Source organism: Lytechinus variegatus, chromosome 16, assembly GCF_018143015.1.
Source record: "Lytechinus variegatus isolate NC3 chromosome 16, Lvar_3.0, whole genome shotgun sequence".
NCBI lineage: Eukaryota > Metazoa > Echinodermata > Echinoidea > Temnopleuroida > Toxopneustidae > Lytechinus > Lytechinus variegatus.
In genome coordinates, this window is record NC_054755.1 from 200,086 (window position 1) to 218,422 (window position 18,337).

General features: G+C 36.8%; 1 protein-coding gene across 1 annotated transcript in view; it reads left to right on the forward strand.

The window, feature by feature from the left end:
* Positions 1 to 17,979, forward strand: part of LOC121429773 (phosphatidylinositol transfer protein alpha isoform-like) — a 33,523-nt gene extending 15,544 nt beyond the window's left edge. Inside the window, exons 9-10 of the mRNA XM_041626992.1 lie at positions 15,988 to 16,110; positions 16,582 to 17,979. Of these exons, the coding sequence (XP_041482926.1) occupies positions 15,988 to 16,110; positions 16,582 to 16,623 (165 nt within the window). The 3' untranslated portion in view covers positions 16,624 to 17,979. The remainder of the gene's footprint in view (positions 1 to 15,987; positions 16,111 to 16,581) is intronic.
* Positions 17,980 to 18,337: the final 358 nt, after the last annotated feature.

Here is an 18,337-nt window from a genome sequence, read left to right on the forward strand (position 1 = left end):
ATTCAAATGGTGGGAATTGCAAACTAAGGTTCAGAGTGTTGTGATTAAGGTAAGTTGAGTTCAAATGGTGGGGTTACAAACTATGGTTCAGAGTGTTATGATTAAGGTAAGTTGAGTTCAAATGGTGGGGTTGCAAACTAAGGTTCAGAGTGTTATGGTTAAGGTAAGTTGAGTTCAAATGGTGGGGATTGCAAACTAAGGTTCAGAGTGTCATGATTAGGGTAAGTTGAGTTCAAATGGTGGGATTGCAAACTAAGGTTCAGAGTGTTATGGTTAAGGTAAGTTGAGTTCAAATGGTGGGGATTGCAAACTAAGGTTCAGAGTGTTATGGTTAAGGTAAGTTGAGTTCAAATGGTGGGATTGCAAACTAAGGTTCAGAGTATTATGATTAAGGTAAGTTGAGTTCAAATGGTGGGGATTGCAAACTAAGGTTCAGAGTGCTATGGTTAAGGTAAGTTGAGTTCAAATGGTGGGATTGCAAACTAAGGTTCAGAGTGTTATGATTAGGGTAAGTTGGGTTCAAATGGTGGGGATTGCAAACTAAGGTTCAGAGTGTTATGATTAGGGTAAGTTGAGTTCAAATGGTGGGGATTGCAAACTAAGGTTCAGAGTGTTATGATTAAGGTAAGTTGAGTTCAAATGGTGGGGATTGCAAACTAAGGTTCAGAGTGTTATGATTAGGGTAAGTTGAGTTCATATGGTGGGGATTGCAAACTAAGGTTCAGAGTGTTATGATTAGGGTAAGTTGGGTTCAAATGCTGGGGATTGCAAACTAAGGTTCAGAGTGTTATGATTAGGGTAAGTTGAGTTCAAATGGTGGGGATTGCAAACTAAGGTTCAGAGTGTTATGATTAAGGTAAGTTGAGTTCAAATGGTGGGGATTGCAAACTAAGGTTCAGAGTGTTATGATTAAGGTAAGTTGAGTTCAAATGGTTTGGGTTGCAAACTAAGGTTCAGTGTGTTGTGATTAGGGTAACTTGAGTTCATATGGTGGGGATTGCAAACTAAGGTTCAGATTATTATGATTAAGGTAAGTTGAGTTCAAATGGTGGGGTTACAAACTATGGTTCAGAGTGTTATGATTAAGGTAAGTTGAGTTCAAATGGTGGGGATTGCAAACTAAGGTTCAGAGTGTCATGGTTAGGGTAAGTTGAGTTCAAATGGTAAGGATTGCAAACGAAGGTTCAGAGTGTTATAATTAGGGTAAGTTGGGTTCAAATGGTGGGGTTACAAACTATGGTTCAGAGTATTATGATTAAGGTAAGTTGAGTTCAAATGGTTTGGGTTGCAAACTAAGGTTCAGAGTGTTGTGATTAGGGTAAGTTGAGTTCAAATGGTGGGGATTGCAAACTATGGTTCAGAGTGTTGTGATTAAGGTAAGTTGAGTTCAAATGGTGGGGTTACAAACTAAGGTTCAGAGTGTTATGATTAAGGTAAGTTGAGTTCAGATGGTGGGGATTGCAAACTAAGGTTCAGAGTGTTATGATTAAGGTAAGTTGAGTTCATATGGTGGGGGTTGCAAACTAAGGTTCAGAGTGTTATGATTAAGGTAAGTTGAGTTCAAATGGTGGGGTTACAAACTAAGGTTCAGAGTATTATGATTAAGGTAAGTTGAGTTCAAATGGTTTGGGTTGCAAACTAAGGTTCAGAGTGTTGTGATTAGGGTAACTTGAGTTCATATGGTGGGGATTGCAAACTAAGGTTCAGATTATTATGATTAAGGTAAGTTGAGTTCAAATGGTGGGGTTACAAACTATGGTTCAGAGTGTTATGATTAAGGTAAGTTGAGTTCAAATGGTTTGGGTTGCAAACTATGGTTCAGAGTGTTATGATTAGGGTAAGTTGAGTTCAAATGGTGGGGATTGCAAACTAAGGTTCAGAGTGTTGTGATTAAGGTAAGTTGAGTTCAAATGGTGGGGTTACAAACTATGGTTCAGAGTGTTATGATTAAGGTAAGTTGAGTTCAAATGGTTTGGGTTGCAAACTAAGGTTCAGAGTGTTGTGATTAGGGTAAGTTGAGTTCAAATGGTGGGGATTGCAAACTAAGGTTCAGAGTGTTATGATTAAGGTAAGTTGAGTTCATATGGTGGGGATTGCAAACTAAGGTTCAGAGTGTTATGATTAAGGTAAGTTGAGTTCAAATGGTGGGGTTACAAACTAAGGTTCAGAGTATTATGATTAAGGTAAGTTGAGTTCAAATGGTTTGGGTTGCAAACTAAGGTTCAGAGTGTTATGATTAAGGTAAGTTGAGTTGCAAACTAAGGTTCAGAGTGTTATGATTAGGGTAAGTTGAGTTCAAATGGTGGGGATTGCAAACTAAGGTTCAGAGTGTCATGATTAGGGTAAGTTGAGTTCAAATGGTGGGATTGCAAACTAAGGTTCAGAGTGTTATGGTTAAGGTAAGTTGAGTTCAAATGGTGGGGATTGCAAACTAAGGTTCAGAGTGTTATGGTTAAGGTAAGTTGAGTTCAAATGGTGGGATTGCAAACTAAGGTTCAGAGTATTATGATTAAGGTAAGTTGAGTTCAAATGGTGGGGATTGCAAACTAAGGTTCAGAGTGCTATGGTTAAGGTAAGTTGAGTTCAAATGGTGGGATTGCAAACTAAGGTTCAGAGTGTTATGATTAGGGTAAGTTGGGTTCAAATGGTGGGGATTGCAAACTAAGGTTCAGAGTGTTATGATTAGGGTAAGTTGAGTTCAAATGGTGGGGATTGCAAACTAAGGTTCAGAGTGTTATGATTAAGGTAAGTTGAGTTCAAATGGTGGGGATTGCAAACTAAGGTTCAGAGTGTTATGATTAGGGTAAGTTGAGTTCATATGGTGGGGATTGCAAACTAAGGTTCAGAGTGTTATGATTAGGGTAAGTTGGGTTCAAATGCTGGGGATTGCAAACTAAGGTTCAGAGTGTTATGATTAGGGTAAGTTGGGTTCAAATGGTGGGGATTGCAAACTAAGGTTCAGAGTGTTATGATTAAGGTAAGTTGAGTTCAAATGGTGGGGATTGCAAACTAAGGTTCAGAGTGTTATGATTAAGGTAAGTTGAGTTCAAATGGTTTGGGTTGCAAACTAAGGTTCAGTGTGTTGTGATTAGGGTAACTTGAGTTCATATGGTGGGGATTGCAAACTAAGGTTCAGATTATTATGATTAAGGTAAGTTGAGTTCAAATGGTGGGGTTACAAACTATGGTTCAGAGTGTTATGATTAAGGTAAGTTGAGTTCAAATGGTGGGGATTGCAAACTAAGGTTCAGAGTGTCATGGTTAGGGTAAGTTGAGTTCAAATGGTAAGGATTGCAAACTAAGGTTCAGAGTGTTATGATTAGGGTAAGTTGGGTTCAAATGGTGGGGTTACAAACTATGGTTCAGAGTATTATGATTAAGTTAAGTTGAGTTCAAATGGTTTGGGTTGCAAACTAAGGTTCAGAGTGTTGTGATTAGGGTAAGTTGAGTTCATATGGTGGGGATTGCAAACTATGGTTCAGAGTGTTGTGATTAAGGTAAGTTGAGTTCAAATGGTGGGGTTACAAACTAAGGTTCAGAGTGTTATGATTAAGGTAAGTTGAGTTCAGATGGTGGGGATTGCAAACTAAGGTTCAGAGTGTTATGATTAAGGTAAGTTGAGTTCATATGGTGGGGGTTGCAAACTAAGGTTCAGAGTGTTATGATTAAGGTAAGTTGAGTTCAAATGGTGGGGTTACAAACTAAGGTTCAGAGTATTATGATTAAGGTAAGTTGAGTTCAAATGGTTTGGGTTGCAAACTAAGGTTCAGAGTGTTGTGATTAGGGTAACTTGAGTTCATATGGTGGGGATTGCAAACTAAGGTTCAGAGTGTTATGATTAAGGTAAGTTGAGTTCAAATGGTGGGGATTGCAAACTAAGGTTCAGAGTGTTATGATTAAGGTAAGTTGAGTTCAAATGGTGGGGATTGCAAACTAAGGTTCAGAGTGTTATGATTAAGGTAAGTTGAGTTCAAATGGTGGGGATTGCAAACTAAGGTTCAGAGTGTTATGATTAAGGTAAGTTGAGTTCAAATGGTTTGGGTTGCAAACTAAGGTTCAGAGTGTTATGATTAGGGTAAGTTGAATTCAAATGGTGGGAATTGCAAACTAAGGTTCAGAGTGTTGTGATTAAGGTAAGTTGAGTTCAAATGGTGGGGTTACAAACTATGGTTCAGAGTATTATGATTAAGGTAAGTTGAGTTCAAATGGTTTGGGTTGCAAACTAAGGTTCAGTGTGTTGTGATTAGGGTAACTTGAGTTCATATGGTGGGGATTGCAAACTAAGGTTCAGATTATTATGATTAAGGTAAGTTGAGTTCAAATGGTGGGGTTACAAACTATGGTTCAGAGTGTTATGATTAAGGTAAGTTGAGTTCAAATGGTTTGGGTTGCAAACTAAGGTTCAGAGTGTTATGATTAGGGTAAGTTGAATTCAAATGGTGGGGATTGCAAACTAAGGTTCAGAGTGTTGTGATTAAGGTAAGTTGAGTTCAAATGGTGGGGTTACAAACTATGGTTCAGAGTGTTATGATTAAGGTAAGTTGAGTTCAAATGGTTTGGGTTGCAAACTAAGGTTCAGAGTGTTATGATTAGGGTAAGTTGAATTCAAATGGTGGGAATTGCAAACTAAGGTTCAGAGTGTTGTGATTAAGGTAAGTTGAGTTCAAATGGTGGGGTTACAAACTATGGTTCAGAGTGTTATGATTAAGGTAAGTTGAGTTCAAATGGTGGGGTTGCAAACTAAGGTTCAGAGTGTTATGGTTAAGGTAAGTTGAGTTCAAATGGTGGGGATTGCAAACTAAGGTTCAGAGTGTCATGATTAGGGTAAGTTGAGTTCAAATGGTGGGATTGCAAACTAAGGTTCAGAGTGTTATGGTTAAGGTAAGTTGAGTTCAAATGGTGGGGATTGCAAACTAAGGTTCAGAGTGTTATGGTTAAGGTAAGTTGAGTTCAAATGGTGGGATTGCAAACTAAGGTTCAGAGTATTATGATTAAGGTAAGTTGAGTTCAAATGGTGGGGATTGCAAACTAAGGTTCAGAGTGCTATGGTTAAGGTAAGTTGAGTTCAAATGGTGGGATTGCAAACTAAGGTTCAGAGTGTTATGATTAGGGTAAGTTGGGTTCAAATGGTGGGGATTGCAAACTAAGGTTCAGAGTGTTATGATTAGGGTAAGTTGGGTTCAAATGGTGGGGATTGCAAACTAAGGTTCAGAGTGTTATGATTAAGGTAAGTTGAGTTCAAATGGTGGGGATTGCAAACTAAGGTTCAGAGTGTTATGATTAGGGTAAGTTGAGTTCATATGGTGGGGATTGCAAACTAAGGTTCAGAGTGTTATGATTAGGGTAAGTTGGGTTCAAATGGTGGGGATTGCAAACTAAGGTTCAGAGTGTTATGATTAGGGTAAGTTGAGTTCAAATGGTGGGGATTGCAAACTAAGGTTCAGAGTGTTATGATTAAGGTAAGTTGAGTTCAAATGGTGGGGATTGCAAACTAAGGTTCAGAGTGTTATGATTAAGGTAAGTTGAGTTCAAATGGTTTGGGTTGCAAACTAAGGTTCAGTGTGTTGTGATTAGGGTAACTTGAGTTCATATGGTGGGGATTGCAAACTAAGGTTCAGATTATTATGATTAAGGTAAGTTGAGTTCAAATGGTGGGTTACAAACTATGGTTCAGAGTGTTATGATTAAGGTAAGTTGAGTTCAAATGGTGGGGATTGCAAACTAAGGTTCAGAGTGTCATGGTTAGGGTAAGTTGAGTTCAAATGGTAAGGATTGCAAACGAAGGTTCAGAGTGTTATAATTAGGGTAAGTTGGGTTCAAATGGTGGGGTTACAAACTATGGTTCAGAGTATTATGATTAAGTTAAGTTGAGTTCAAATGGTTTGGGTTGCAAACTAAGGTTCAGAGTGTTGTGATTAGGGTAAGTTGAGTTCATATGGTGGGGATTGCAAACTATGGTTCAGAGTGTTGTGATTAAGGTAAGTTGAGTTCAAATGGTGGGGTTACAAACTAAGGTTCAGAGTGTTATGATTAAGGTAAGTTGAGTTCAGATGGTGGGATTGCAAACTAAGGTTCAGAGTGTTATGATTAAGGTAAGTTGAGTTCATATGGTGGGGGTTGCAAACTAAGGTTCAGAGTGTTATGATTAAGGTAAGTTGAGTTCAAATGGTGGGGTTACAAACTATGGTTCAGAGTATTATGATTAAGGTAAGTTGAGTTCAAATGGTTTGGGTTGCAAACTAAGGTTCAGAGTGTTGTGATTAGGGTAACTTGAGTTCATATGGTGGGGATTGCAAACTAAGGTTCAGATTATTATGATTAAGGTAAGTTGAGTTCAAATGGTGGGGTTACAAACTATGGTTCAGAGTGTTATGATTAAGGTAAGTTGAGTTCAAATGGTTTGGGTTGCAAACTAAGGTTCAGAGTGTTATGATTAGGGTAAGTTGAGTTCAAATGGTGGGGATTGCAAACTAAGGTTCAGAGTGTTGTGATTAAGGTAAGTTGAGTTCAAATGGTGGGGTTACAAACTATGGTTCAGAGTGTTATGATTAAGGTAAGTTGAGTTCAAATGGTTTGGGTTGCAAACTAAGGTTCAGAGTGTTGTGATTAGGGTAAGTTGAGTTCAAATGGTGGGGATTGCAAACTAAGGTTCAGAGTGTTATGATTAAGGTAAGTTGAGTTCATATGGTGGGGTTGCAAACTAAGGTTCAGAGTGTTATGATTAAGGTAAGTTGAGTTCAAATGGTGGGGTTACAAACTAAGGTTCAGAGTATTATGATTAAGGTAAGTTGAGTTCAAATGGTTTGGGTTGCAAACTAAGGTTCAGAGTGTTATGATTAGGGTAAGTTGAATTCAAATGGTGGGGTTGCAAACTAAGGTTCAGAGTGTTATGGTTAAGGTAAGTTGAGTTCAAATGGTGGGGATTGCAAACTAAGGTTCAGAGTGTCATGATTAGGGTAAGTTGAGTTCAAATGGTGGGATTGCAAACTAAGGTTCAGAGTGTTATGGTTAAGGTAAGTTGAGTTCAAATGGTGGGGATTGCAAACTAAGGTTCAGAGTGTTATGGTTAAGGTAAGTTGAGTTCAAATGGTGGGATTGCAAACTAAGGTTCAGAGTATTATGATTAAGGTAAGTTGAGTTCAAATGGTGGGGATTGCAAACTAAGGTTCAGAGTGCTATGGTTAAGGTAAGTTGAGTTCAAATGGTGGGATTGCAAACTAAGGTTCAGAGTGTTATGATTAGGGTAAGTTGGGTTCAAATGGTGGGGATTGCAAACTAAGGTTCAGAGTGTTATGATTAGGGTAAGTTGAGTTCAAATGGTGGGGATTGCAAACTAAGGTTCAGAGTGTTATGATTAAGGTAAGTTGAGTTCAAATGGTGGGGATTGCAAACTAAGGTTCAGAGTGTTATGATTAGGGTAAGTTGAGTTCATATGGTGGGGATTGCAAACTAAGGTTCAGAGTGTTATGATTAAGGTAAGTTGGGTTCAAATGCTGGGGATTGCAAACTAAGGTTCAGAGTGTTATGATTAGGGTAAGTTGAGTTCAAATGGTGGGGATTGCAAACTAAGGTTCAGAGTGTTATGATTAAGGTAAGTTGAGTTCAAATGGTGGGGATTGCAAACTAAGGTTCAGAGTGTTATGATTAAGGTAAGTTGAGTTCAAATGGTTTGGGTTGCAAACTAAGGTTCAGTGTGTTGTGATTAGGGTAACTTGAGTTCATATGGTGGGGATTGCAAACTAAGGTTCAGATTATTATGATTAAGGTAAGTTGAGTTCAAATGGTGGGGTTACAAACTATGGTTCAGAGTGTTATGATTAAGGTAAGTTGAGTTCAAATGGTGGGGATTGCAAACTAAGGTTCAGAGTGTCATGGTTAGGGTAAGTTGAGTTCAAATGGTAAGGATTGCAAACGAAGGTTCAGAGTGTTATGATTAGGGTAAGTTGGGTTCAAATGGTGGGTTACAAACTATGGTTCAGAGTATTATGATTAAGTTAAGTTGAGTTCAAATGGTTTGGGTTGCAAACTAAGGTTCAGAGTGTTGTGATTAGGGTAAGTTGAGTTCATATGGTGGGGATTGCAAACTATGGTTCAGAGTGTTGTGATTAAGGTAAGTTGAGTTCAAATGGTGGGGTTACAAACTAAGGTTCAGAGTGTTATGATTAAGGTAAGTTGAGTTCAGATGGTGGGGATTGCAAACTAAGGTTCAGAGTGTTATGATTAAGGTAAGTTGAGTTCATATGGTGGGGTTACAAACTAAGGTTCAGAGTGTTGTGATTAAGGTAAGTTGAGTTCAAATGGTGGGGTTACAAACTATGGTTCAGAGTATTATGATTAAGGTAAGTTGAGTTCAAATGGTTTGGGTTGCAAACTAAGGTTCAGAGTGTTGTGATTAGGGTAACTTGAGTTCATATGGTGGGATTGCAAACTAAGGTTCAGATTATTATGATTAAGGTAAGTTGAGTTCAAATATTGGGGTTACAAACTATGGTTCAGAGTGTTATGATTAAGGTAAGTTGAGTTCAAATGGTTTGGGTTGCAAACTAAGGTTCAGAGTGTTATGATTAGGGTAAGTTGAATTCAAATGGTGGGGATTGCAAACTAAGGTTCAGAGTGTTGTGATTAAGGTAAGTTGAGTTCAAATGGTGGGGTACAAACTATGGTTCAGAGTGTTATGATTAAGGTAAGTTGAGTTCAAATGGTTTGGGTTGCAAACTAAGGTTCAGAGTGTTGTGATTAGGGTAAGTTGAGTTCAAATGGTGGGGATTGCAAACTAAGGTTCAGAGTGTTATGATTAAGGTAAGTTGAGTTCATATGGTGGGGGTTGCAAACTAAGGTTCAGAGTGTTATGATTAAGGTAAGTTGAGTTCAAATGGTGGGGTTACAAACTAAGGTTCAGAGTATTATGATTAAGGTAAGTTGAGTTCAAATGGTTTGGGTTGCAAACTAAGGTTCAGAGTGTTATGATTAGGGTAAGTTGAGTTCAAATGGTGGGGATTGCAAACTAAGGTTCAGAGTGTTGTGATTAAGGTAAGTTGAGTTCAAATGGTGGGGTTACAAACTATGGTTCAGAGTGTTATGATTAAGGTAAGTTGAGTTCAAATGGTTTGGGTTGCAAACTAAGGTTCAGAGTGTTGTGATTAGGGTAACTTGAGTTCATATGGTGGGGATTGCAAACTAAGGTTCAGATTATTATGATTAAGGTAAGTTGAGTTCAAATGGTGGGGTTACAAACTATGGTTCAGAGTGTTATGATTAAGGTAAGTTGAGTTCAAATGGTTTGGGTTGCAAACTAAGGTTCAGAGTGTTGTGATTAAGGTAAGTTGAGTTCAAATGGTTTGGGTTGCAAACTAAGGTTCAGTGTGTTGTGATTAGGGTAACTTGAGTTCATATGGTGGGGATTGCAAACTAAGGTTCAGAGTGTTATGATTAAGGTAAGTTGAGTTCAAATGGTGGGGTACAAACTAAGGTTCAGAGTGTTATGATTAAGGTAAGTTGAATTCAAATGGTGGGGATTGCAAACTAAGGTTCAGAGTGTTATGATTAAGGTAAGTTGAGTTCAAATGGTGGGGATTGCAAACTAAGGTTCAGAGTGTTATGATTAAGGTAAGTTGAGTTCAAATGGTTTGGGTTGCAAACTAAGGTTCAGAGTGTTATGATTAGGGTAAGTTGAATTCAAATGGTGGGAATTGCAAACTAAGGTTCAGAGTGTTGTGATTAAGGTAAGTTGAGTTCAAATGGTGGGGTTACAAACTAAGGTTCAGAGTATTATGATTAAGGTAAGTTGAGTTCAAATGGTTTGGGTTGCAAACTAAGGTTCAGTGTGTTGTGATTAGGGTAACTTGAGTTCATATAGTGGGGATTGCAAACTAAGGTTCAGATTATTATGATTAAGGTAAGTTGAGTTCAAATGGTGGGGTTACAAACTATGGTTCAGAGTGTTATGATTAAGGTAAGTTGAGTTCAAATGGTTTGGGTTGCAAACTAAGGTTCAGAGTGTTATGATTAGGGTAAGTTGAATTCAAATGGTGGGGATTGCAAACTAAGGTTCAGAGTGTTGTGATTAAGGTAAGTTGAGTTCAAATGGTGGGGTTACAAACTATGGTTCAGAGTGTTATGATTAAGGTAAGTTGAGTTCAAATGGTTTGGGTTGCAAACTAAGGTTCAGAGTGTTATGATTAGGTAAGTTGAATTCAAATGGTGGGAATTGCAAACTAAGGTTCAGAGTGTTGTGATTAAGGTAAGTTGAGTTCAAATGGTGGGGTTACAAACTATGGTTCAGAGTGTTATGATTAAGGTAAGTTGAGTTCAAATGGTGGGGTTGCAAACTAAGGTTCAGAGTGTTATGGTTAAGGTAAGTTGAGTTCAAATGGTGGGGATTGCAAACTAAGGTTCAGAGTGCTATGGTTAAGGTAAGTTGAGTTCAAATGGTGGGATTGCAAACTAAGGTTCAGAGTGTTATGATTAGGGTAAGTTGGGTTCAAATGGTGGGGATTGCAAACTAAGGTTCAGAGTGTTATGATTAGGGTAAGTTGAGTTCAAATGGTGGGGATTGCAAACTAAGGTTCAGAGTGTTATGATTAAGGTAAGTTGAGTTCAAATGGTGGGGATTGCAAACTAAGGTTCAGAGTGTTATGATTAGGGTAAGTTGAGTTCATATGGTGGGGATTGCAAACTAAGGTTCAGAGTGTTATGATTAGGGTAAGTTGGGTTCAAATGGTGGGGATTGCAAACTAAGGTTCAGAGTGTTATGATTAGGGTAAGTTGGGTTCAAATGGTGGGGATTGCAAACTAAGGTTCAGAGTGTTATGATTAAGGTAAGTTGAGTTCAAATGGTGGGATTGCAAACTAAGGTTCAGAGTGTTATGATTAAGGTAAGTTGAGTTCAAATGGTTTGGGTTGCAAACTAAGGTTCAGTGTGTTGTGATTAGGGTAACTTGATTTCATATGGTGGGGATTGCAAACTAAGGTTCAGATTATTATGATTAAGGTAAGTTGAGTTCAAATGGTGGGGTTACAAACTATGGTTCAGAGTGTTATGATTAAGGTAAGTTGAGTTCAAATGGTTTGGGTTGCAAACTAAGGTTCAGAGTGTTGTGATTAGGGTAAGTTGAGTTCAAATGGTGGGGATTGCAAACTAAGGTTCAGAGTGTTGTGATTAAGGTAAGTTGAGTTCAAATGGTGGGGTTACAAACTATGGTTCAGAGTGTTATGATTAAGGTAAGTTGAGTTCAAATGGTTTGGGTTGCAAACTAAGGTTCAGAGTGTTGTGATTAGGGTAAGTTGAGTTCAAATGGTGGGGATTGCAAACTAAGGTTCAGAGTGTTGTGATTAAGGTAAGTTGAGTTCAAATGGTGGGGTTACAAACTATGGTTCAGAGTATTATGATTAAGGTAAGTTGAGTTCAAATGGTGGGGTTGCAAACTAAGGTTCAGAGTGTTATGATTAAGGTAAGTTGAGTTCAAATGGTGGGGATTGCAAACTAAGGTTCAGAGTGTTATGATTAAGGTAAGTTGAGTTCAAATGGTGGGGATTGCAAACTAAGGTTCAGAGTGTTATGATTAGGGTAAGTTGGGTTCAAATGGTGGGGATTGCAAACTAAGGTTCAGAGTGTTATGATTAAGGTAAGTTGAGTTCAAATGGTGGGGATTGCAAACTAAGGTTCAGAGTGTTGTGATTAAGGTAAGTTGAGTTCAAATGGTGGGGATTGCAAACTAAGGTTCAGAGTGTTATGATTAGGGTAAGTTGAGTTCAAATGGTGGGGATTGCAAACTAAGGTTCAGAGTGTTATGATTAAGGTAAGTTGAGTTCAAATGGTTTGGGTTGCAAACTAAGGTTCAGAGTGTTATGATTAAGGTAAGTTGAGTTCAAATGGTGGGGATTGCAAACTAAGGTTCAGAGTGTTATGGTTAAGGTAAGTTGAGTTCAAATGGTGGGATTGCAAACTAAGGTTCAGAGTGTTATGATTAGGGTAAGTTGGGTTCAAATGGTGGGGATTGCAAACTAAGGTTCAGAGTGTTATGATTAGGGTAAGTTGAGTTCAAATGGTGGGGATTGCAAACTAAGGTTCAGAGTGTTATGATTAAGGTAAGTTGAGTTCAAATGGTGGGGATTGCAAACTAAGGTTCAGAGTGTTATGATTAGGGTAAGTTGAGTTCATATGGTGGGATTGCAAACTAAGGTTCAGAGTGTTATGATTAGGGTAAGTTGGGTTCAAATGCTGGGGATTGCAAACTAAGGTTCAGAGTGTTATGATTAGGGTAAGTTGAGTTCAAATGGTGGGGATTGCAAACTAAGGTTCAGAGTGTTATGATTAAGGTAAGTTGAGTTCAAATGGTGGGGATTGCAAACTAAGGTTCAGAGTGTTATGATTAAGGTAAGTTGAGTTCAAATGGTGGGGATTGCAAACTAAAATTCAGAGTGTTATGATTAAGGTAAGTTGAGTTCAAATGGTGGGGATTGCAAACTAAGGTTCAGAGTGTTATGATTAGGGTAAGTTGAGTTCAAATGGTGGGGGTTGCAAACTAAGGTTCAGAGTGTTATGATTAAGGTAAGTTGAGTTCATATGGTGGGGATTGCAAACTAAGGTTCAGAGTGTTATGATTAAGGTAAGTTGAGTTCAAATGGTGGGGATTGCAAACTAAGGTTCAGAGTGTTATGATTAAGGTAAGTTGAGTTCAAATGGTGGGGATTGCAAACTAAGGTTCAGAGTGTCATGATTAGGGTAAGTTGAGTTCAAATGGTGGGGATTGCAAACTAAGGTTCAGAGTGTTATGATTAAGGTAAGTTGAGTTCAAATGGTGGGGATTGCAAACTAAGGTTCAGAGTGTTGTGATTAAGGTAAGTTGAGTTCAAATGGTGGGGTTACAAACTATGGTTCAGAGTATTATGATTAAGGTAAGTTGAGTTCAAATGGTTTGGGTTGCAAACTAAGGTTCAGTGTGTTGTGATTAGGGTAACTTGAGTTCATATGGTGGGGATTGCAAACTAAGGTTCAGATTATTATGATTAAGGTAAGTTGAGTTCAAATGGTGGGGTTACAAACTATGGTTCAGAGTGTTATGATTAAGGTAAGTTGAGTTCAAATGGTTTGGGTTGCAAACTAAGGTTCAGAGTGTTATGATTAGGGTAAGTTGAGTTCAAATGGTGGGGATTGCAAACTAAGGTTCAGAGTGTTGTGATTAAGGTAAGTTGAGTTCAAATGGTGCGGTTACAAACTATGGTTCAGAGTGTTATGATTAAGGTAAGTTGAGTTCAAATGGTTTGGGTTGCAAACTAAGGTTCAGAGTGTTATGATTAGGGTAAGTTGAATTCAAATGGTGGGAATTGCAAACTAAGGTTCAGAGTGTTGTGATTAAGGTAAGTTGAGTTCAAATGGTGGGGTTACAAACTAAGGTTCAGAGTATTATGATTAAGGTAAGTTGAGTTCAAATGGTTTGGGTTGCAAACTAAGGTTCAGAGTGTTATGATTAGGGTAAGTTGAGTTCAAATGGTGGGGATTGCAAACTAAGGTTCAGAGTGTTATGATTAGGGTAAGTTGAGTTCAAATGGTTTGGGTTGCAAACTAAGGTTCAGAGTGTTGTGATTAGGGTAAGTTGAGTTCAAATGGTGGGGATTGCAAACTAAGGTTCAGAGTGTTGTGATTAAGGTAAGTTGAGTTCAAATGGTGGGGTTACAAACTAAGGTTCAGAGTGTTATGATTAAGGTAAGTTGAGTTCAAATGGTGGGGATTGCAAACTAAGGTTCAGAGTGTTATGATTAAGGTAAGTTGAGTTCAAATGGTGGGGATTGCAAACTAAGGTTCAGAGTGTTATGATTAGGGTAAGTTGGGTTCAAATGGTGGGGATTGCAAACTAAGGTTCAGAGTGTTATGATTAAGGTAAGTTGAGTTCAAATGGTGGGGATTGCAAACTAAGGTTCAGAGTGTTATGATTAAGGTAAGTTGAGTTCAAATGGTGGGGATTGCAAACTAAGGTTCAGAGTGTTATCAAGAGAGTAAGTATTCAAATCATATTTCGCACATATTTAGGAACAGGTGCATGATGGAATCATATTTAGTTAATTTTTTAAAGTAAATGTCCGATATATCTGCATGAAGTTAGATTTTAAAAGGTAAATTTGAAGTAAATGTTTCAGAAGAGTCTACCTCTTAAAGTTAATGATTCGTACTTTCATCGGAAGGTTCTTCAGAGGTAAACACCTTGTACAACCATGAAATGACCCGGTACAATTCAGATTTTATACAAAAGTTGAATTTCAAAATGCGATGTTCAGTTTCTCATATCATTTTAACAATTCTTTAAATTGTTGAAGAAAAAACGTGACTGTATAAACGTGACAAATTTCATACATTTTGTTTAAATTTTACTATGCAAGTGCCTAATTTGCGCTATAGATCTTCATAGAGGCCTCCATTATGGAATACAAACTTTGGTCAACTCAGGTCAGTTACAACATACCGTGGCTAACTCTTCCAACAAACATGATTGGAAAATAGATAGAGGACAAGTCCACCTCAACAAAAATTTGATTTTGAATAAAAAGAGAAAAATTCAACAAGCATAACACTAAAAATTTCATCTAAATGGAAGTAAAATAAGAAAGTAATGACATTATTAAGTTTCGCTTAATTTCACAGAATAGTCATATGCACATCCTGGTCGGTATGCCAATGAGGAAACTGATGACATCACTCACTCACTATTTCTTTTGTATTTTATTATATGAAATATGAATTATTCTAATTTTCTCATTGTCCTGTGAAAACAAAGACTTATTTCTCCCTAAACATTTTGAATTACCATTGCTTAACATTTTGTGGTTCAGTCAAGTGGGTCCTTATTTTCAAATCTGCAAAAAAGTGAAATGGTCTTTAATTCGAACAAAAAAAAATTGTGGGTGATGGACGTCATCGCTTCTCTCGTTCCCATGTAACTAAATTGTGCATATAACTATTTTGTTAAAACAAGCGAAATTTTAAAATGTCATAACTTTATTATTTTACATCCGACTTTGATGAAATTTTCAGCATTATGCTTTTCTGATTTTTCTCTATTGATTCAAATCAACATTTTTATGAGGGGGACTTGACCTTTAATACCGCGATCAAAAGAGGTTACTCAATCACCTTGTTCTTGTGTTCGTTCTGCGATATGTCATCGAACTTATTGAACAATACAATTGAGGTTTTTATTTTTAGAAGGGCCTTTTTCTTGTTTCACAACTTAATGATAAAGGGATATGGAGACCGTGCCTTTTCATCAATTGCTCCACGCCTCAGGAACTCCCTCCCTTCTTCACTCCATAAAATTGACAGCATTGAACTCTTAAAATCGTCTTTCAAAACTCACTTATTTCGGCAGAAATGTAGTAATTAGCTTATTTGGATGAGCCTGCGCCTATTAATGTGTTTGAACAGAAATATGGCGCAATACAAATGATGTGGATCATTTCATTATGCAAATAGGAGAGTTAATGATGCCCCTTTATTATGATTTCTTTTGTGTGTTTTTTTTATTTTACGATATTTACTATTTTATAGATTTGACCATGACCAACTTGACTGAACCACAAAATGTTAGAACGATGGTAATTCCACATGTTCAGGGAAGAATAAAAATATGTTTCACATGAAAATGAAAATATTTCATATAATGAAATACAAAAAATAGTGAGTGGATGATGTCATCAGTTCCCTCATTTACATATCGACCAGGATGTGCATAACTGTTTTGTGAAATTTAGTGATGTGTTAAATGTTATAACATTCTCATTTCACATCCGATTTTGATGAAATTTTCAGTGTGATGCTAGTGATATTTATCTATTTTTATTCACCTGAAGTTTTTGTTAGGGTGAACTTGCTTTTTAAAGATGTGAGTCACAAAATTTATAGAGAGCTCGATCAATTTTACATACTCATGTTCTCTCTCATCATGACTGTATGCACTTACATGTTCCTAGCATATTGTATTAATTATCATGCAGGCTAATCATCGCATTCATCGTAACTTCTATCGTAAAATGTTTTGCAATCTGGATGAGTGGTATGACATGACTATCGAGCAGATCAGAGAACTTGAAGACAAAACAAAAGAAGAGCTGCAAAAGGTTTGTTTGTCTTTAATTGTGGTGTCAAAGGTATTGGGTATTCCTTTTATCATCTGTGTCTTCTACTTTTGATCATTCATCACCGACCTGCATGGCTGAAAATAAGATATTAAAATTGATTTTATTCTACAAGGCATAGCAGATGAGTGTGATACATATACCATTCAATATTTGACTGAAATGCAGTTGGGTCTAATTGTAGGGTTAGTGAACTATTTCAATACCAGAGCTCATCACAGACCCTCCCACTCCCCCCCCCCCCCACACACACACACACTCACTCATTTTTCATAAACAAAGACAATAAAAAGATAAATCTCACTTTGATTTTCTATAATTAACCCCCCCCCCCCCATACTTTACAAACCGTTCTGCCCCTTTATCAATCTACTTGGTATGACTATGAATTGATAAGTGTATGTTGGAAAATCCAATTAATATAAACGGTTCCTTTTTCTTTTTACCATACAGATGCTTAGGTCTGGTGATGTTCGTGGGATGGTAGAAAAATAAATCCATGATCGTTGTCAATCCGATCCCCATCAATGCGTCAGACTAGTTGCTTAAAAATTTTCCATACATCATTTTTTTTTCTCAAAATCTTAATTTTGCTACTGATATAACGAGTAAAAAAAATGACACCTCACAAATCCCTGATTTACGGAAAATATATGTCGTTAACATTATACTTGTTTAATGAACACTTTTTAGTATCAATTGTCAAGTTAACGTCATTAAAAAGGGATTTGCAAATATGTTTACTAACTCATGTAGGATTATGACATCATTGGCTAGGGTTTCATTCATTGCAGTCATGCCTTACTTTGGTGCAATCAAAATTTTCATAACTACAAGGAATACCTACTTATTTTCCAAGCGTTAACACAAACCACATAAATATGCTATCAAATTATTTGGAAGAATATCATTTTTCCAGCCATATATAATGATTATGTGTTAACAGCATATTTTTCCCAACTTGGGGATTTGTGAGGTGTCAAATTTATTTTACTCCCTTACCATTGTATTTTAATGAAAGTTTATCTGCCGCTCACAGACATATTCCCTATCACACCCAATCGTGTATTCAAAAAAATAATTTTTTCATACTCATTGAAAAGATCATGGGGTACACAATATCAAATGTCCCCCCTACTATTTTTGGTCTGTTATGATGGAGAAAAATACTTCATCGCAATCAAAATAACACATGTATTTTGGAATAAATGACCTTACATTTAGGGTGAAAACTTTTTTTTTTTGGCTTGTCAAATTTCCCAGCCCCTGGTACCCCCCCCCCCCCCACCTTTGGGGACAGATTTCCGCCCATGCAAAAGATTTTGTGTTTTAGTATTAATGTTGTTTCACTATGGACTATTGAGTGAGGCCATCCAGTCTTACTGTTTATTATAACCTTCATGGAAAGCCATGCGACTGTGTATTAACTGATTACAACTTTGTATATTGTTATCTTATCTGTGAAATAAAGAATGAATTGAATTACCATGGGAAATATGACACTAAAGATTTTTGTATTTTTTCACTTACGCTCAATATGTTTTGTGTTTAGATACATATGAGCAAGATGATCGGTTATCAATTTGATTATGATATTTCTTAGTGTTATTCTAATTACATTTATATTGAATTTCACTGTAAAAAGGTATAGTTACACTTTATCAAAACTAAGATGTGATGATGTATATTATATTATTTTGTGTAGGGTGTTACGTTTGGTACAAAGTGGAATGATTAATCAGTAATATATATACATGTAAGTATTAATATTTACTTAAAATTATTGCAGACTTTATGATTATAGGGCAAATGAGAAATAACAATTACATATTAAAAATAATGAAAATGTTATACTGTGTTGTTTTTTAGTTTTTTGTTGTCAATCCATTTATTTTCATTCTAAGACGACAAAGTTTGAATAAAAATAATTTCATGTAATAAAATACCAAAGAACAAGTAGGGGTATGATGTCATCAGTTTGCTAATTAAATATTCATGAAGACATACATAAAACTGATGAAAACCGAAATAATGCAAATCTTTAAAATGTCACAACTTTGTTTCCCATTCCTAAAGAGTTAATTATGCATTCATATGGCTACATCATGGGAACCTTGGGAGATATTGCCACCAAATATTAGTTACCATGCTCTGCCGAGATGTATATAAAACGCTGAAAAGCTAAAAAGTCCTTTTTGTGTGATTTTAG